The sequence below is a fragment of the Kazachstania africana genome, chromosome 5 (genome assembly GCF_000304475.1).
Source record: "Kazachstania africana CBS 2517 chromosome 5, complete genome".
NCBI lineage: Eukaryota > Fungi > Ascomycota > Saccharomycetes > Saccharomycetales > Saccharomycetaceae > Kazachstania > Kazachstania africana.
Window position 1 is genome coordinate 297,882 of NC_018944.1, and position 20,212 is coordinate 318,093.

The window sequence follows — 20,212 nt, forward strand, 5'->3', positions numbered from 1 at the left end:
AGCTTCCAAAATAGGAAATATATGGACTAATATAGTAATAGTTTCCATACTAGGAAATAATTGGTTATGTATCTTCATACGAATATCAAACTAATATGGGAGCCTATATACAAAGACAGACAAACTTAAGATTTAATATAAGGCTGGCTTCATGTGTCGTTTGATAAGAAGTTGAAAAAGTATTTGGTAGAAGAAAGGATATTCTAGAAAGAGCTCGCTCCCTGTGATTCACTTATCCTCCATATTTACTTGGACAATTTAAAAGAAGGCTTTTTAGTTGCTCAGAAGCTATATCAATTATATTGTAGGGAAAAAAGTTATGCATCAATGTCGAGAAGTCATCTTACATTAGATCAATACTATGAGATACAAAACACTGAACTCGAGGCTATAGAGTCCATCTATATGGACGATTTTATTAATTTGACAAAGAAAAAATCGAGCTGGGACAAACAGCCACAAATTATATTCGAGATTTCATTGCGATCGAGTGAGAAAGATCCCGCGGAATCATCTTTAACTTTACATATTGCATTGACGCCCATGTATCCTCATACAGCTCCAGAGATTACTTTTGAGAATATTGCAAATGTTACAGACCGTCAGTTACAACAGTTAAAGGATGAGTTTCGTATGATCCATAAGGATTCAAGAGGTCAGGAATTCATCTTCGATATTGCGGTTAAGACACAAGAATTATTAGATCAATTCCAGAATTTGGCAAACACTCAGTCATTAGAAGATGACCGATTACAAAGACTGAAAGAGACAAAGGAAAAGTTAGAACGTGAAGAAAGAGAACGACAAAAACAGATTGAAAGGAGACAAATTACGGAACAACAACGTATTGATGAAATTGTACAAAAAGAATTGGAGAAGAGAAAGGATTATGACGATTCTGTGTTCAATCCAACAAATCAAATGGAATTAGTCCCGCCCAGCGAATGGGTTGCCTCTGGTGAAGCAATAGTATTTCCTAAAATTATCAAGGCTAAACTGCCGAACAACTCTCTGTTAAAATTTAAAGCAGTAGTAAACCCAAAACCGGTTAAATTGGGCTCTGATCTATTGTCATTTGCTGATCAATTTCTGGTTAAGCCGTACATTTCACCTGACTCACCTTTGGCAGACTCTTTGATGTCTTCAGAAATGATGGAAAGCTTTTATTTTCTTTTGACTGAAATCAAATTGGATAATTCGTATTTCAATACTTCAAGCGGTAAGAAAGAAATCTCTAATTTGGAGAAAGTACTAGAATCTCTAACAAGAGTGAGGCATGATAACGTCAACTGTATATATGCATATTCCGTGGAAAGAATGGGTAGAAATAATGCCACATTTGTTTGGAAAATCAGGATATTAACAGAATATTGTATTTCCTATCCAATTGGTGACATCATTCAATCCGTAGGTTTTATCAATCTTGCCACAGCACGTATATTAATGATCAGAATATTGGAAGGTCTTGAAGCTTTGCATAAAGTTGGGATTTTTCACAAATATATTACTTTGCAAACAGTAATGCTTGTAAAGGATTCTGATTTCGGTACAACAATTCCAAAATTAATGCATCCAGCTTATGGATACGCTATCATAGATATGTTAATACGGTACCCGAACAGACAAAATAACTTTTCCATTGATAAACCAGAAAATTGTTGGGAGGCTCCTGAATTGTCGAAATTCAAAAATAGTAAACCTCAGAGAATGACAGATATTTGGCAGGCAGGTGTTTTATTTTTACAAATGATAAGTGGGGTGGATACTGTTCTAAATTATTCCTCACCACAGGAATTTTTCGAGTCTACACCAATGGAGGACAGTTTATCTGATTTTCTAGAAAAAATGCTAGATCCTGAGCCAAAGAGAAGGCTTGGAACTTTGGAACTTTTACCGATGAAATTTTTAAGAACAAATATTGATCCTGACATCAATAAATTCAGTTTTGCTTCTGACAAAACTTTTTCCGGCAATTCATCGTCTGATCTTATGGCTAATAAGGCTAGGACAGCGTCCCATTCGAGTGCGAGAAGAAGATCGTTCAACGTAGGTTCGAGATTCTCTTCTGTAAATCCAAATACCCAATCGAGATATGCGTCTGATTTTGAAGAAGTTGCCATATTGGGTAAAGGTGCTTTTGGGCAAGTTGTCAAAGCAAGAAATGCATTAGATAGTAGGTATTATGCTATCAAAAAAGTTAGGCACACAGAAGAAAAATTATCTACCATCTTGAGCGAAGTTATGCTATTGGCAAGTTTAAATCATCAATATGTTGTGAGGTACTACGCAGCCTGGTTAGAGGAGGACTCAATCAACGAAAACGTATTCGACTCTTCCGATGACGATGATGATGATGATGAAGACGAGGAAGAGAGTGACGAGAGTAATTTTACATCATTAGATCCTTTTAACCAATCTAGTCTATATGTTAGCAGGACTAATAATGATATGGATAATAGTAACTGGGATTTTATTTCAAACTCTGGATATCCGGACATAGTATTTGCCAATAGCTCAACGGCACCAGAAGATGAGAACGTTGATGAGACAGAAGAAGCAGACAATGATGGTAGTGTCGGAGGATCGAGTAATGGTGTATCTTTAGATACGAAAAAAAGAGCGATTATATCCAGTGGTTCCACGATAAAGAAGAAAAGTACCTTGTTTATTCAAATGGAATATTGTGAAAACCGAACATTGCATGATTTGATTCACTCTGAAAATTTGAACAAGCAGCGTGATGAATATTGGAGATTATTTAGACAAATATTGGAAGCCTTGAGCTATATCCATTCACAAGGCATCATTCATAGAGATTTGAAGCCAATGAATATTTTTATCGATGAATCAAGAAACATTAAGATTGGTGATTTTGGTCTGGCCAAAAATGTTCATAGGTCTATTGATATTTCCAAAATAGATACAGCAAGTGCTGCTGGTAGTGCAGATGATCTTACATCCGCGATTGGGACTGCTTTGTATGTTGCCACAGAAGTATTGAATGGTAAAGGTAACTATAATGAGAAAATTGATATGTATTCCTTGGGAATCATCTTTTTTGAGATGGTTTATCCTTTCAGTACTGGTATGGAAAGAGTTAATATTTTGAAAGGAATGAGATCTGTAGATATTGAGTTTCCAAGTGATTTTGATGTGAATAGAATGAAAAATGAAGAAAAAATAATAAGACTACTTTTAGATCACGATCCCAGCAAACGGCCAGGAGCTAGGCAACTGTTAAACAGTGGATGGTTGCCTGTAAAGCATCAAGATGAAGTGATAAAGGAAGCCCTAAAGAGCTTGTCAAATCCTTCCTCTCCTTGGCAGCAAGAAGTTAGAGAGAGTCTTTTTACTCAATCTTATAGTTTGTCGAATGATATTTTATTTGATAATGTGCAAAGTACAACATCTCATTTCTCCCAGATACTAAGGTCGCAAATGACTGAAGAAGTAATTAAAATATTCAGAAAACATGGCGGTATTGAGAATAACATGCCACCCCGTATTTTTCCTAAGGCACCTATTTACAGTACTCAGAATGTTTACGAAGTTTTAGATCATGGTGGTACTGTTCTTCAATTACAATATGATTTGACTTATCCTATGGCCAGATATTTGTCAAAAAATCCAAGTTGTGCTTCAAAACAATTCCGTTTTCAATTTGTATACAGACCACCAGCTCAGCTGAAGTCAAGCTCCGAACCTAGAAAATTTGGTGAAATAGATTTTGATATTATATCTATGTCTTCTTCAGAATCAGCACTATATGATGCTGAGAGTATCAAAATTATTGATGAGATCTTAACGGCCTTTCCAGTTTTCGAGAAGACCAATACCTTATTCATTATAAACCACTCCGATATTCTAGAAAGTGTCCTCAATTTTAGTGGAATAGATAAGGCTCAAAGGCCGCTAGTGTGTAGAATGCTATCGCAGGTTGGGTTCGCCAAATCCTTCAGGGAGATAAAGGCAGAGTTAAAATCCCAGCTGAATATTTCATCCACGTCTCTCAATGATTTAGAATTGTTTGATTTTAAGCTTGATTTTGAATCCTCAAAGAGGAGATTACATAAGATAATGGTAGATAGCCCTTATCTTCGTAAGATAGATGAATCCCTGAACCATATTACAAAGGTGCTAAACTTTTTGAAACCATTCGAAGTCACTAGAAACATTGTTATAGCCCCTTTGAGTAACTATAATAGTGCATTTTACAAGGAGGGTATAATGTACCAAGCAGTATACGATGATGGCTCATCCAGAAGTTTAATTGCTGCTGGTGGGCGATACGACAAATTAATTTCATATTTTGCAAGGCCTTCAGTGGCTAAGACTAGTACAACCAAAAAAGCTGTTGGTTTCAATTTGGCCTGGGAGACTATCTTTGGCATAGCTCAAGGTTATTTTAAGTTGGCAACCGGCAACAAAACTAGAAAAAGGAACAAATTTTTGAAGGATAATGCTATTGATTGGAAGCCTAGTAGGTGTGATGTTCTTATTTCTAGCTTTTCAAATGCGTTATTGGACACAATTGGAGTTCCAATTTTGACAGAACTCTGGAAAAAGGATATCAAAGCAGATTTTCTCCGTGATTGCTACACTATTGAAGATGTTGTTTCGGGAGCGCAACAGGATGGTGTGGATTGGATAATATTGATTAAGCAACAAACATACCCTATGCCCAGCCATAAGAGGAAGTACAAACCACTAAAAGTGAAAAATCTAAGTACGAATCTCGATATAGATCTCAGTGTTGACGAATTTCTTGATTTATATCAACACGAAAGTGGTGTGAAATCACTAGGTGATACATTTTCTATGGTGGATTCGAAATACGACGAAAATAGATGGGATGATACAAGCAGTGTTAGCAGCGGTCAGGAAGGTGAGTATGAAGATAATGCTAATATACCAAAAAATCAAAAGGTGATTTACGTTCCGAATATGGCTACGAGGTCAAAGAAAGCCAGTAAAAGAGAGAAATGGGTTTATGAGGATGCTGCCAGAAATGCGTGCGGTAATATCATTAACAATCTATCTACCGCGCCGGTAATTACCATCGATGCCATTAGAGATGAGACGATGGAAATCATTGCAATAACTTCATTGGCACAAAAGGATGAATGGTTGAGAAAGGTTTTTGGATCCGGTAACAACTCTACGCCTCGAAGTTTCGCAACCAGTATCTATAACAGTTTATCTAAAGAAGCTAGTAAAGGAAATCACTGGGCCATTTTGCATTGCCACAAGACAGGAAAATCATGTATCATTGATTTGCAAAGATAGTATTTGGTTGCTTTCTCGGCATTCGACTTTCTGACATAATGGTGTTCAACTTGTATTTTGCATGTAATATATATATACCTATGTATGTATATTTATTGATAATATTTATGAATTAAAAGTAAAGTTTACGTATTTTCATTTTTAATTAGCAAGTTTACTCAGTAGATCCTGTATATTAGAGGTTATACCAGAGCCCTCGGCAATATTTCCATCATTGTTCTCTATCTCTTCATTGTTTGTATCTGAAGATGTGTTATTTTCGTCCGAATAATCAGTCACTTTGGTCCTCTTGACATCTTCCTGTTCGTCATCTTCTGCATATACAGGTTGACTTCTTTTATTAGCGGTTTTTTCTCCATCATTATCACTACTAGAGGAGTCATCATCGTCGTCGTCGTCATCATTATTATATTCGTAACTTGGTAAAATATCTTCATTCTTTTCGGCTTGGTCCATTTTTGAAGGGTCCTTGGACAGTAATAAAAAGTCAATTTCACTCATCATTGATTCGCTCTCTTCTAATTTATTTTTTTGTTCGTCCAGAAGTCTTGATAATTCTGCAATTGTCTTCTTTCTACTTGTTATATCATTTAAGATACTATCTTTAGTAACATGAGCAATTTTATTTACAGTTTTAAAATTTTCAGCGTATACCACACTACTGGAGTCCAATTCCATTATAGATTTATCGAATCTTGATTTTAACGATTTTATATTATGTTCATTTTTCCTCACTTTCATGTATTCAGTTACTGCTACCTTGAAATCAGATGGGATATCAGCTTTTGAGTGAGAATCATCTTCAAATCTCCGAAGAAGACTATTTAAAGTATCTTTTGAGAAGGTACCTCTTTCTTTCCATATAGTAACCACTCTTTTAACTTTCTGTTTCAGATCTGATGGAAAATCGCGGTAGATCTTACTCAATGCATTTAAAATAACACCGTTAAAAGACTCTTGAAAATGTCCAATCTTTTGTCCCTTGGCCTGTTGTACGACGTGATTCACAAGGTATATGGCTAGTAGCTTTCTTCTTGTATTTACGTCCGGTCTGAGAACATACGAGTTCCAACATTTCGCAATTTTATTGGAATCCCGATATTGACTTAGAACCCACTTTGCAGAATTTGAAATCGATTCTTGAGAATCTTCCAATGAGGTCAATTTGGAAATGAATTGGTCTTCAGAGAATGACATTTTCCTGGAGAGAATTCGTTCTTTATTCCAGCTTTATCGGGTTGAAATCCATTTCATCACTTAATGGGTTCTTTTCAATTTTTGAGATTACATTAGATGTACAGGATTACCCCGCCAAATGACAGATTTTTAGCCTTAGCGTTAGAAGGCTTAAACTGATAGTTTACTGAACTAATGAAACTTTTATGGACAATTGCTATTGCATGGCATGGGTGAAATTTTATTGGTTGTTGAGTACTTCATTGGGGCTTCAAAAGAGCTTTCTTTTGCAACTTTTTTGGAGGTTCTGTAAGCACTTAGAGTGATAATGCAGAGCCTTACTTGCTGTTAGAGCTTCTTAGATCGAATTGCGTCATGGTTGAAATATGCCTCCCGTAACTGTTTTAATTAGCAATAAATATCATAATTTGTAATTTTCTCACCTTTTTCTTGATTAATGTCATTTTCAAACAAAATATGAATTTATTTCAAGATAGGGTTGGATAACCCACTTATATAAAGTCATTTACTAGTGGCAATCATAATGTTATTCTCATAGCATCACATGACATTCAGCAAAATTAATCGCACATTTCGAATTCTAAGCTAAAAACTAGTTCTCTACTTACTCCGTTTATATAAGATTTGTAAACAAAGGCGTCATCATAATTTACTGTGGGGTTTTTACTTCTTAGCAACGTATTCAGCTAAATCAACAACTCTTGCAGAGTAACCGAATTCATTATCGTACCAGGAAACAAGTTTGACAAACTTTGGAGACAACTGAATACCTGCTGTAGCATCGAAAATTGAAGAGCGTGTGTCACCAATAAAGTCAGACGAGACGAGAGCATCTTCAGTGTAACCAATAATACCCTTCAATTTACCCTCAGCAACACTCTTGATTAATTTCTTGATTTCATCATACGAAGTTTCTTTCTTCAATTTTACTGTCAAATCAACGACGGAAACGTCAAAAGTTGGAACTCTGAAAGCCATACCGGTCAATTTACCTTGTAACTCAGGGATAACCTTGCCGACAGCCTTGGCTGCACCAGTAGATGCTGGAATGATGTTACCAGAGGCAGTTCTACCACCTCTCCAATCTTTATGTGATGGTCCATCGACAGTCTTTTGGGTAGCGGTTAAAGAGTGCACAGTGGTCATTAAACCTTCCTCAATACCGAATTCATCATTAATAACTTTGGCCAATGGGGCCAAACAGTTTGTGGTACAAGAAGCATTCGAAACAATGTTCTGACCCTTGTATGTCTCTTCATTGACACCACAAACGAACATTGGCGAGGTATTCGAAGGTGCAGTAATGACAACTTTCTTGGCACCGGCATCGATGTGTGTTTGGCAAGTGTCTAACTCTTTGAAGACACCAGTAGACTCGATGACAATATCGATGTTTAACTTACCCCATGGTAAGTTAGCTGGGTCTCTCTCTTGGAACACAGCGATCTTGTGGCCTTCCACGATGATGTGCTTGTCATCATGGGAAACTTCTCCCTTATATCTACCGTGAGTGGTATCATACAAGAACATATAGGCTGCATAGTCAGTTGGAATGAATGGATCATTGACAGCGACAACGTCAATGCTCTTTCTGGATAGAGCATTTCTTAGCACAATTCTACCAATTCTACCGAAACCGTTAATTGCAATTCTTGTCATTTTTTGATTGATTTATATATTTATAATTAAGTAATTCTGGATATCACTCTTGTGGGTATGTGATAATGAATGTGAAGATCATTATTTACCAGCATCAAAAGAAGTATTACCCATCTTTATATATGGTAAATTAAATAAAGGGTCATATAGCCTTAAACACTCTTTTTGAAATTAGTATAGAAATGATAGTCCGCCACTGCCAATTTAAATCATTCCATACCAGCATTCGTGAACTATCAAGTCCCTCAAACCCTTGTAAAGAAAGAACTTTTCAAAATGGGTCGTTTTGCAATTAGGTGGTTTGCAACACCCAAAAAGCTCTTGAATTTACTAAGCAACCTTGAAATTTACCGTGCTTGAGCCAGACCTTAATCTGGTTCATGTCTTTTCCCACATATGTTAGTGCGTTAAGAGAATGCACAGTGGCCTAGTTCACTTATCCTTCAAGAAAGGTGCGCTGAAACGTCCCAGTACAAAAGAAACGTTCTCAGATACGAATCATTTCCATTCTGCCTACTGAGGACCATAGTGGACATCTTACACACATACCAAGATCGCCCAATAACGCAGTTCATTAAGGGTTCCTGGCCTTTAAGTAACGACTAATTCTTTTTTCAGTTCGTCGGAATTCTCTGGAACGCCTTACTTTACACCATTTTCAGATTATTTGATGGGCTACATATCACCCATAACTTAGTGGAAGCTGAAGGATAACACTTTTTTCCTTAGAAGATGGAATATAATTCCATACATGCCTTAGGTTTATTATTTTGATTGTAGTATGCTTTAAGTTGCATCCGTTAGAGCGAATTCGAGGTTATTCAAGGGAATATATACTTCTCAATGTGAGTAATTTTTCAAGATTTGTGTAAATATTATTGTAAACATTATTCATTCAGTGACTGGAGACATGGTACGTAGGTTAAAATATATTAATAGATTTCATTGGTTATTATTATACATCTTATTGTTGGGCGTTAGTTGCAGCAGTGATCTTTGCTTGTTGAACCAAGTTACTTGGTGCATCCATAACAGGTAACATGATTTCGATCAATCTAATTCTAGAGTTCTTGTTGAAGTCCTTGTTACTCAATAAAGCGTCCCATTCACCTGTAGTTGCAATTCTGTGGTTTTCGTAGTCCTTGGCGCCGAAAGTTTCTAATAACTTCAAGTGCTTCCAGTTCTGGATTTCGTTGTATTGAGCGTTTTCACCGTGAATCAACTTCTCAATGGTATAACCATTGTTGTTTAAGACGAATAAATATGGTCTCAAGTTCCATCTAATCATGGTGGAGATTTCTTGCACTGTCAATTGTAAAGAACCGTCACCAATGAACAAAATAACTCTTCTGTTGATATCGAGTTCTTCAGCGGCGAATGCAGCACCTAAGACAGCACCACCAGTGAAACCAATTGAACCCCATAAGACTTGAGAGATACCGACGGCATGAGTTGGAAATTCAGATTGATTGATACCAAAGGCAGCGGTACCAGTTTCAGTGATGATAATATCACCTTCCTGGAAGAACTTTGATGCTTGGTTCCACATCCATTCTTGGGACAATGGGGTAGATGGACTACATGGCTTGTTAGATGGAACCTTAGCTGGAACAGGGATTGGCTTGTAACCCTTAACAGTTTGGTCAATGACCTTACTTAGTTTTTGTAGGACAAACTTCATTTGGACGCCTGGGAAAGTGGCATTCTTAATCTTGGTGTAATCAGAGTGGAATTCGACAACGTTCTTGGTCTTGTAGGAGTATGAGAAAGAACCGGTGTTGAAATCGGATAACAAAGCACCAACAGATAAGATTAAATCGGAAGATTCAACGGCCTTCTTAACTTCTGGTCTCGAAAGGGTACCGACATAAACCCCACCATATCTTGGATGTTGTTCATCGATTGAGCCCTTACCCATTGGAGTGGTGAAAGCAGGGAATTGGGTAGCATCAATCAATTGTCTAGTCTCCTTTCTGACATTATGTCTAGAGGCACAAGCATCAGACAAGATAACTGGGTTCTTTGCCGCCTTAACTAAAGATAAAATAGCGTCAATAACTTCATCTTCAGCTTCAGGATCATTTGGTTTCAAAGATAAGTCAATTGGAGTTTCCAATAACTTAGCTGGGAGTTTGAAGTCAAACATATTGGCTGGAATACCTAGATACACTGGTCTTTGGGTGATGTACGTAGTCTTGATACATCTATCGATTTCAGCAGCAGCAGTAGCGATGTCAGTCAACACAGCAGTAGTCTCGGAGATGTTGGCAGACATTCTGTGGAAGACGGTGAAATCACCGTTACCTAAACTATGGTGTAATAATAATTGCTTAGCTTGAGAAGAGATGGATGGGACACCAACAACGTGTAAGACACCGACGTGTTCAGCGTAAGAACCGGCAATACCGTTTAAAGCTGATAATTCACCGACACCGAAGGTGGTAATGATACAAGACATACCCTTAATTCTAGCGTAACCATCAGCAGCATAAGCAGCGTTTAATTCGTTAGCGTTACCAGCCCATCTCATACCTGGGACTTCGTAGATCTTATCTAATAAGGCTAAATTGAAGTCACCTGGCAAACCGAAGATGGTTTTGACATCGACTTGAGATAATCTTTCGAATAGATATCTTCCTAGAGTAATTTCAGACATTATGTTAATTTGTTATTTAAAGTTGAAGAACTTTGATAGTGATGATACACTTCATAAATGAAACAGAATTGACACCAACAGTAAGAAATTGAATTGAATCTACGTTGCTTTATATATCTTGAAAGAATCTTAACGATTTTTCAGACCTTACGAAGAAGACGCATCTTATCCAATACAGATCCGTAAGCATTAGAAAATGTCACCCTAAATGTACAAGGCATCCTATTGCTAGTTGATGGTCAACATCTTAACAAGAAGATGCCTATTTTTTGCATAAACGCATAAATGCATAAACTATGCGAATGTCACGTTCGGGAACCCAAAAATACGTAAGGAAGCCTCATGCGATGGGGGAAGTTCCAGGTGTTGGAATTGGCACATCACGCCCATCAACTCCGACGACTGGCCTTCTTGAACTTTGCAACACTTATGGAGTCGCCAACGGAGAGTAGAAGTGAGATGTGAGTGTGATGGGGAGTCTTCTTACGGCTTCATGCATTCGAGTTGGTCAGGAGTGCATGTGGCGTGAACACCCGTCTTTTTACAAAGAAGAAAAATTGATGGTCAACATGAATTATATACTACGTACAACGAATAACTTGGTCCCTGGGCTTGTAAGTTTTTTGCATATTTTCATTAGTTCATATTTACATTAGTTTATATTTACATAATCTTTTTCGTACTTCTTCCTTTCGTAATAATGGTACAATTCAAAGAAGAGCTCGAATGCAATCAGGTATATGATGATCCATTCCAGGAAAGAACTTTTCCTCTCGTTCAGTAAACTGATTAATAGTCTACATTCCTCCGTGGAATAGTCCAGTTTACTATTCAAGATACTGATTCTTGGTTTCATATCCAAATAATTGGATATTTTCTTGAAAATCTCCTCTAATTGTGTCTCACTCCAATAGAGATCCGGCGTTTCTATCAGTTCGGAATATAGATTCAGTTGCCCTCGTATCATGAACAATCTCCCAATGAATCTCAGTACATCTTTCTCTTTCATCTTTGTATTCGTAACCCCTTTAGATATTTTCTCAGTAACCTTTCTGGTCTCTTTGATATGTGTTTCCATCTTATTCTCCAGAACAGCTAGCATCGTACTCCTCGATAGTCCACTCGAAAACGCAACCTTGTCCATAACTCCATATAAGGGACCTACTGAATTTATCATTATCAGATCTCCCAGAAGGAAACTGTTATCATCCTCCCTATCACAAATATCCTGAACAAAACTCAAATCTTCACTTTTCCTCAACTCAATATAATCCATGTCTTCGATCTCGAACTCATTCTCAGATAGTGGATTGATACATGCATTTTCAATTAGAGGAATAATCTCGCTACGAAGAACGTTCTCTTCAATACCCCAACTGACAGTTGCTCCGTCTGAACCCATTATAAACACAGTCCCCTTCTCAAACTCAAGCAGTAGAACTTCATTGGGGATCAACTTCGTAATTTTGAAATTTTTCTTCACCAGTATGTCATAACATTTGTCTAGGTCATACCTCTCACTCGTAGTGACACTTGTACATGAACTGACCTTGAAATTTTCAACGAGTTTGTTCGTTAACTCTTTGATCTGAGGTTGCTTTACAATGGACCGTCTGAGATACTTTGATGAACTAATAGCAGAGCTATTGGAAATTTTGAAGTTCTTCTGAGCTACACCCAATACAGCTGTCGAGCCAAGATTGCGAGTCAATGATCTCAATATAAACTGTGGTCTCAAGAACATTGAATTGTCTATTGTCCTGTCCGCTGGTATTTTTGCTCAATACCTTTCGGATACACTTAATTGACTGATCTTTTATACAGAATGGTAGAAAGTTTCACTTGGTGATATAAAAAGACATATTCTGGCTTTCCCATGAATAAATGCGCTCAAAGGGCTTCACACATCACAGACAAAATATATGTTAATTTTCGAGTATATAGTACACTTTTCTTTGGCTATTAGTACCAAAATAATTATACAAATCTTCACTATCGCTTGAAAAACCCATCAATGGCTCCTTTCCCAACCGCAACTTTCTTCTTTGCAACTGTTACCTTTCTAATACCCTTCTTAATCGCTTGTTTACCAGATTTACTGCCTAATCCAACATTCATCGCAGTTTGAGTCAGTAATTCCTTTTCAGCTACTTGTGCTGCAATCTCTTTCTTATATTTATTATACTTATCAAAGCAACCGCTGATAGATATGTTCTCTAATATGTCAGTATCTTCTGAAGTGCTCCCTGTATTTTCTGAGGACTGCCTTAGCTTTCGGTATGCTTCTTTTGGTATTAACGATATCATTAAATTACAAGCCAGAACGACCTTCCCACAATATTTTATATCTTCTGGATAGTCTATTGGTAAATTTAGACTTTTGGGGAAATTATCCACAATCTTCAGCACTTTCGAACTTAAAAATCCTATGATTTTATGTAATCTAATCTTATAGTAAGAATCACCAGCTTCTTCAATTGTATCACATATCTTAACTAATGCAGTTTCTAGACTTTCCATTGAAACAAACGCCCAATTTTTATCATGGGAATCTGTTAATAAGTCGTGATAATCTCTGAGAGTTAAATATCTGTCACTCTCTGAAGATTCTTCACTTTTAATATCACAATCAATATAATCCTTTTCGTCTTCAGTAACGCTATTTTTAAAATAAAAGCCTATTAGACTATATGTAAGGTCATAAATTGTAGCGTGCTTGAAGGTACTTGATTCTAATACGTAACCATCTTTTCGATCGTCCTCATTAAGTAAAAACATTGATTTAATCGGCTGTGATTCATTTGTATAATGATATGTGCCCTTGGCTAATTCTTCGCTATTTTTACGAGCACATGGCTTGCTAAAAGAATGATCCTGTAGACGATAAATTATATCTTTACTGCTAACGCTGTCTGTGGTTTGAAATAGTAGAAGTGTTTCCTTGGATTTAATATTTGATGGATTTGGTAATGTAAACAATTGCAACCTTGATTCAGATTTCAATTCCGGGAGAAGAAATAATTCTTTATCCTTGAAGTCTGGTCCAAATGACATTGTTAATAGTTGGACTTTTGAGCTACCTCTAAAGTATATAAGTTGGCTTGGCTCCGACTCTTTTAGTTGTCGAAATCTCGTCACTTTCTAGTAGATGAGCGTACGCGTGAAGGGCTGAGATTCGCGTAAATCTGTTCTCATCGACAGTATAGTCGAAAGTTTTAATTCTGCACATAATCAATGAATAGTTATATTAGAGACGTTACATATTTGTGTATTTATTAGTAAATTGACATAATAGCTAGAAACTCTAGGCCTTGTCGTATCCCTTTGCTTTCAAGTAATCTCTGACAGCAGCACGATCTCTCTCGATCCATTGAGCCTTTGATTTGATGGTATCAATGGATTGGGCTAAACTTTGGTCAAAACCCTTGACAGATCTCTTGCTAAAGAAGTCTTGGATTTCTTCGATCTTCTCCGAAGAAGTGAAAGAGGATGTAGCAATGATGACAACAGATCCTAACATTGATAAGCCAGGTGGTAATCTCTTTGCCAATTCGTCCCAATTATCTTGAGTCCATTGCCATAAAGCGTTAACACCTTCAGTGTTTGATCTCATTCCTTGCATTGGGATGTAAATATCTTGATTCAAGACAGTACCATCAAATAAGTAACCTAAGGTTCTTTCAAGTAATTCTTGTTCTTTGAATCTACCTAAAGTTCTTAAAGCAGATAATTTTTCATCCGTAGAACTTGGATTCTTGAAAATATTGAATAATTTCTCATAATTTTCTGCACCTCCAATATTAGCCACAGAGCTAAAGACAATCGGTTTGATTAAAGCAGGGATGGCATTTTTATTCTTTTCAACAGTGTACTCTTTAAACATTTTCAACGCCATGGCTTCAAATTCAGGGTGTCTTGCACCAGATGCTGCACCTAATAATGCAACTTTCAACTTTTGGGTTTCAAAAGAGTCAGAGGATTTAATTTCCCAGCCTAATTCATTTAACTTGGTTGAAATTAGATCTTGCGTGAATTTATTAATTGTATCAATAGTTTCCTTAGACTCGAATAGCCAGGTTGCCTTTAAAGAGCCAATACTGTTAATCATTTGTTCCCAAACAACAAAAGATTTTTCATTCTTCCAGCTGGAGATTAGATTTAAGAAATTTTTTGTTGATGTATATCCTGAGGAAGCTAGGGCTTTGGCATCTGCAACTAAACCAGTACGGTCTTCAACAGACAAATAATCAGCTTGTTCACCAAATTTGGCCCATCTTTTATCAGAATATGAAGCAATGTAAATACCAGATTGACCGCCGTTAATCTTGAAAAATTCACTATCTTTCAATTCAATTGTTTTTTCTCTTTCATTAAGAACTAAAGAGTTGTCTACCATTCCGGATTTATCCTTCAAGGCTAAGAAGACAGGATACAAAGTTTCATCTTCATTAGCATTGACATCATTTGTAGATAAGTAACGATTTTGAATGAAAGTGACTTTATTTCCTTCTTCTTTAACGGTAATGACTGGAAAACCCACTTTCTTGGTCCAAATACTCATCACCTTAGTAACATCTTTACCCGATGCTTCGGATAATGCATCCCATAAATCTTCGGTCTTTGCGTTGCCAAATTTAAATTTATTTAAATAGTTAGAAATACCTTTGATGAAAACGTCTTCACCTAACCATTTGGATATCATTCTTAGTAAAGAAGAACCTTTGGAGTATGAAATAGCGTCGAAAATTTGGTTAATTTCGTCAGCTTTCTTCACTGGGACTTCAATAGGATGTGAAGATCTCAACGCATCTAAACCTAAGGCATGTTGTAAAGTGTCAGCAACATATTGTTCCCAGACTTTCCATTCTGGTTTGAATTCATTACAAGAATACCAAGACATCCAAGTAGCAAAACCTTCATTCAACCATAAACCCTCCCACCAATCCATGGTGACCAAGTTACCGAACCATTGATGAGCCAATTCATGTTGGACGACCTCAGAGACTCTTTGGATTCTATCTAATGTAGCATTTTCTTGGTCTAAAAGAAGGTCGACGACTCTATAGGTAACAAGACCCCAATTTTCCATGGCACCTGCGGAGAATTCGTGGACTGCAACATTGTCCATTTTTGGTAATGGATACTTGATGTTGAAAGTCTTTTCAAAGAAATCTAAGGTCTTTGCAGTTAAATCGACTGAAAATTTACCTAAATGTTCATCACCTGGTGTGGCATAAACTCTTACAGGAATACGGAAGTCGTTATTTTCAACGTAATTCAATTCGGCGACGATGAATGCAACTAAATAGGTGGACATCTTTGGAGTTGTATTGAAAGTTGTAAATTTCTTTCCATCTTTAATTTCTTCTAGATTGACATCCATGTTGGAAAGATGTGTCAATTTAGGTTCAGAAACCAAAGTAATATCAAAAGTGGCTTTAAGATTAGGTTCATCGAAGCAAGGGAATGCTCTTCTAGCATCTGTTGGTTCCATTTGAGTAGTAGCCATATATTTAGTTTCACCGGTCTTTTTATCTTCATACTTGGCTCTATAGAAACCAGCCATATTGTCATTTAATTCGCCAGTGTAATCAATATCTAGAGTGACAACTTCTTCACTATGGGAGGCAAAAGTACCCTTAGGAAACACAAATTCAGCTATCTGGGACTCACTGTCAATTTTAATCTCAGAAGCTGCCACAGTAGAGTCTAGTTTAGCAGAATGAACGTCAATATCTACCGTATTCAACTTAATTGAGTCAGCCTGTGAATCATTCACTCGTAAGTCAATCTTTACGGATCCCTTGAATTTGAAAGTTTCAAAATTTGGCTCCACTTGGAGACGATAGTGTAATGGAGTAACGTTATTTGGAAGCACCTCACGGTCAATTGCAGCTTGCGTCGACATTCTAGGATTCAATCTTGTTAGTACTCTTGATGAGGTTGGTGGTGTTAATGGCGAAATATTGAAAAATTGCCACTGGAACAAAATTAATATTCGGTTTTACTCACGTAAAAAAGCACACTATCGTCACATAAATGGCATTCAATAGTGTAACCATCGTCTTTCCATAAGATTTGCAGTGGTAATTTAGATTGGTAGATGTATACATACTGTCTGTAATTGGAGAGTAATTTGGTCGTCTGACACAAATTATTGATTTTGCTGTAATGAGGGCTGATGGATCTGAATGTTTTTAGAGCAATCGTGGTAGAGACTCTTACAAACGGTCTAGCAAGTATATACATGAATGAGGGTGGTCACTTGCCCTGTGCGGTTGTTGGCTCAAGCAAAGGTTGGTTGATATATCTCGTTTCTTGAAATGATGTGTTATATAGTTGTTAGAGCATCTTGTCTTTTTTTTCAAAATATTGCTTATATATATTATATAGTGATGCAGCCAACTGTATATCAGCCAACATATAGAATCTTCACTGGGATTTCATTATGGATGCTGCTGCTACAGATACTATCATCGTAACTTCTAGCAAGATTGATGTGACAGCTCCGGAGGTGGTCACTAAACTTCAAGATGCGATAGTGCAACATATATTGATTGACAGGTTTCATGTCGTAATCGACAATCCTGTGGAGATTATTATACTGAGAAACTTGAAGAGATTACTGATCGTATCACCAACAGATGAGATTTCCACCGGTATAATGCAGCTGTATAGAGCTTCTCAGAATGGGAAGAGCCTGTTCCTTGATTTGAGGCTTGCATACTCTTTAACTAGTGGGAATGCTATAATGAAAGAGAAACAATATTTGGAGTTGCCTAAATCTCAGAAACTGTTTTTGATATCTCCCCCCTCTTCACCTCCTCCAGAATTCGATTACTCCAAATGTGAAGATCACCCAAGCAAAGTCACTTTCCATGAGGACCATGAAGTGGCACATACTGAACATAAGAATAACGAAACAACGTTACCAAGAAAAAACGTCATGTTGCTTGAATCAAAGGTGGGTAGTATATCAATCAATACTTGCGGTGATATTTCGGAGCAAGATGGTCAATCGCTTTCTGAGAACTACGTTCCGACTTCGATGCCACCAAAGTCTATATTTGATGATGATGACTAGTCGATTATCAATCAAAATTAAGATACCAGAAATCACTACCACTCCGTTTTTAGGTTGTGAATACCTTTCAAAAAAAGCAATGTTATACAGTACTGACGTGGACCCAATGGTTATCCATGTGTTTGAACCATTTTATTATTATTTCTTAGATGAAATGTTTTATGCGGTGAGTGACTAATAGATATATATATATATATGGTTTAGGTCACCCTATGAAAGGAAATGACTTTTACTATGCATTTATGCGTCTGTAGAGATGCATATCGCTAAGGTATATGCATCAATGATCTTATGAAAATTACGTATCCAACCTTTTTCTAAAACAGGTCATATATCAGCTATTTAGTATTGCCAATAAATTTAGCCGTTTAGTCTTGTGTATATCATTATGGAACATCCATTATATCTTAAGCTTACGCTTTCTACTAAATAAATGGCTTTTTCTGCCTGAATTTATGAAAGAAAGGTGAGATCGTATCCCATGTTTCTGACTCTTTGAATCTTTAAGGCACTGATCATTACTCAAGGGCTCAATGTAACTCCTATTTTGTACTGGGGATGCTTCAGAAAATTTTAAACCTTGGCTTACTTTCAATAATGGCGCAGATGGTGTGGATATCAGTGAAATAGAATTTTGCTTGCCAGTTGCCAACAATTCTTCCCTTTCGCCGCTTCGATAATAGGGAATTATTGTCAATATAGTAACGGGACTACTAGATTGTTGTTGTCCATGTGAGCTTGCATATTTTCTACTAATACAAGTGTTACATTTCGACTTTTCTTGTACGGCATTATCACAAAAATATTTAATGTCTCCCTTTTGTTTCCTACCTTCAAACAAATTAGAGGCTTCTTGGGACTCCTGATCAAAAGCCTCTGTTAAATTATGAATGATAATAGTTTCTGTACTGATATCGTAACTTTCTTGACTCGTACTTTTAGTATAGTCGAGACGAGACAAATCATTTGCAATACGTTCAGTTACCCTATGTTCCCCACGAGAAATAATACGCTCCCTATTGTAAGATGAATGTATCCCCATATCATAGAAAATTGTTGCTGTTTCTTCAACAAGGTTAACAACCTCTTCTGTTTGAGAGAAGCCAGAAAGCGATTCTAAAGGTTTTACTCCCTTGAAGTCTGAAATTTGAGCGTCCCTGTTGGCTTTGCTTAGTAAAGGCTGACTTGAAACATTATCGTAATTCTCAACAGCCTCAAATGGGGGATGGTCGACACATTTAAGGTCATTATTGAAAATTTCTGCATCATTACTAGCAAACACCTTCTTGAATAAACTTTCTATTTCTTCATCAGTTTGTCTTATGTAATCTGCTGCTTTGCAAGACCCCATCTGTATTCTTTACTATCACAGAGCCCAATGAGATGTTTCAAACTTTCCTAGGAAGTTTAATTGAGCTCATGCAATGGCTCGCATTTCATTTGTGTCAGATTTTCAGTAACATTTTATTATCCTTTCTGTCACAACCATGGAACGATGAATCGACTAGATAACAATAGTCAAAAATGGGGACTGGAAAGCAAAAATGGTGTCAACATCGGATTTCAGCAAAACTTGCTCACGTGCAGGTGTAAATCAAATCATCCTTCATGTGTAATTTTCGCTCTTTTTTACGTAATTTTGAACTTCGATAAACTTTAATTCAGATCCATCGCATAACGAAGATTGAGGAAGAGCGAAAATGCAAAGAAATACCCAAATAGGTACAATGCGTGAAACAGTAGTGGCCGTTTCGTCACAATCAGAAGGTAAAACCTTACATTTGTCATATTATATACCATTCGGATGCACTTTTAATATTATTCATGTGCCAGCCTTTTATGTGCATTTTTGGATACCAAAAAGGAGAGTAGCATTTTCCCAATGCATAGTAATGTTTAAACGAATTTATTTTTGGATTTTCCTGTCAAAAATGATAAATTAAGTCATTTTATTTGTTACAATTTCTGCTGGGCAATTATTAATTTTTAGATAAGGCAAAAAAGAGCTACACAGTTTTTATATGAAATACAATAAATTCCTTGAACAGTCATACAGATGACGCAAAACGCCATAGTTCCAATGTACCTGTTTGAACTACTTACAGTAACTCACATCCTGTGCCTCCCCGTCCATGAAATAAGCATAATGCTGAAGTCACATAAAGTGTCGTGGGGACTTCTTCTGGCCGACACTTTTTTTTGCCATGTACACCAGAAGTTTTCCAAATTGGGATTGTACATTCAAGCGTGATAGGCACCGTTTTCATCGAAAACAAAATCAACGATCGTATTATGTATTTTTAGAGGATGTTTGTTGTGAATCGGGCGAT

The 20,212-nt window shown here is 36.7% G+C and overlaps 9 protein-coding genes across 9 annotated transcripts; 2 read left to right on the forward strand and 7 right to left on the reverse strand.

Moving 5' to 3' along the window:
* Nucleotides 1-327: 327 nt before the first annotated feature.
* GCN2 (serine/threonine-protein kinase GCN2) lies at nt 328-5,286 on the forward strand (the record flags this gene model as incomplete). Its single annotated transcript, XM_003957389.1, has 1 exon — nt 328-5,286. One exon carries the CDS (start codon nt 328-330, stop codon nt 5,284-5,286), a length of 4,959 nt encoding a protein of 1,652 aa, XP_003957438.1.
* A 141-nt stretch (nt 5,287-5,427) lies between these two features.
* On the reverse strand, nt 5,428-6,483 carry RTT103 (Rtt103p; the record flags this gene model as incomplete). The annotated part of the gene is made up of 1 exon (XM_003957390.1): nt 5,428-6,483. The coding sequence occupies one exon, from the start codon at nt 6,481-6,483 to the stop codon at nt 5,428-5,430; it is 1,056 nt and encodes a 351-aa protein (XP_003957439.1).
* Nucleotides 6,484-7,146: 663 nt separating this feature from the next.
* KAFR0E01510 (type I glyceraldehyde-3-phosphate dehydrogenase) lies at nt 7,147-8,142 on the reverse strand (the record flags this gene model as incomplete). Its single annotated transcript, XM_003957391.1, has 1 exon — nt 7,147-8,142. The coding sequence occupies one exon, from the start codon at nt 8,140-8,142 to the stop codon at nt 7,147-7,149; it is 996 nt and encodes a 331-aa protein (XP_003957440.1).
* Nucleotides 8,143-9,106: 964 nt separating this feature from the next.
* KAFR0E01520 (alpha-keto acid decarboxylase family protein) lies at nt 9,107-10,798 on the reverse strand (the record flags this gene model as incomplete). The annotated part of the gene is made up of 1 exon (XM_003957392.1): nt 9,107-10,798. One exon carries the CDS (start codon nt 10,796-10,798, stop codon nt 9,107-9,109), a length of 1,692 nt encoding a protein of 563 aa, XP_003957441.1.
* Nucleotides 10,799-11,450: 652 nt separating this feature from the next.
* Nucleotides 11,451-12,542, reverse strand: MRX10 (Mrx10p; the record flags this gene model as incomplete). Its single annotated transcript, XM_003957393.1, has 1 exon — nt 11,451-12,542. The coding sequence occupies one exon, from the start codon at nt 12,540-12,542 to the stop codon at nt 11,451-11,453; it is 1,092 nt and encodes a 363-aa protein (XP_003957442.1).
* A 248-nt stretch (nt 12,543-12,790) lies between these two features.
* On the reverse strand, nt 12,791-13,852 carry RNH202 (Rnh202p; the record flags this gene model as incomplete). The annotated part of the gene is made up of 1 exon (XM_003957394.1): nt 12,791-13,852. The coding sequence occupies one exon, from the start codon at nt 13,850-13,852 to the stop codon at nt 12,791-12,793; it is 1,062 nt and encodes a 353-aa protein (XP_003957443.1).
* Nucleotides 13,853-14,102: 250 nt separating this feature from the next.
* APE2 (metallo-aminopeptidase) lies at nt 14,103-16,706 on the reverse strand (the record flags this gene model as incomplete). The annotated part of the gene is made up of 1 exon (XM_003957395.1): nt 14,103-16,706. One exon carries the CDS (start codon nt 16,704-16,706, stop codon nt 14,103-14,105), a length of 2,604 nt encoding a protein of 867 aa, XP_003957444.1.
* Nucleotides 16,707-17,246: 540 nt separating this feature from the next.
* On the forward strand, nt 17,247-17,882 carry RCN1 (Rcn1p; the record flags this gene model as incomplete). Its single annotated transcript, XM_003957396.1, has 1 exon — nt 17,247-17,882. The coding sequence occupies one exon, from the start codon at nt 17,247-17,249 to the stop codon at nt 17,880-17,882; it is 636 nt and encodes a 211-aa protein (XP_003957445.1).
* Nucleotides 17,883-18,282: 400 nt separating this feature from the next.
* On the reverse strand, nt 18,283-19,233 carry KAFR0E01570 (uncharacterized protein; the record flags this gene model as incomplete). The annotated part of the gene is made up of 1 exon (XM_003957397.1): nt 18,283-19,233. One exon carries the CDS (start codon nt 19,231-19,233, stop codon nt 18,283-18,285), a length of 951 nt encoding a protein of 316 aa, XP_003957446.1.
* Nucleotides 19,234-20,212: the final 979 nt, after the last annotated feature.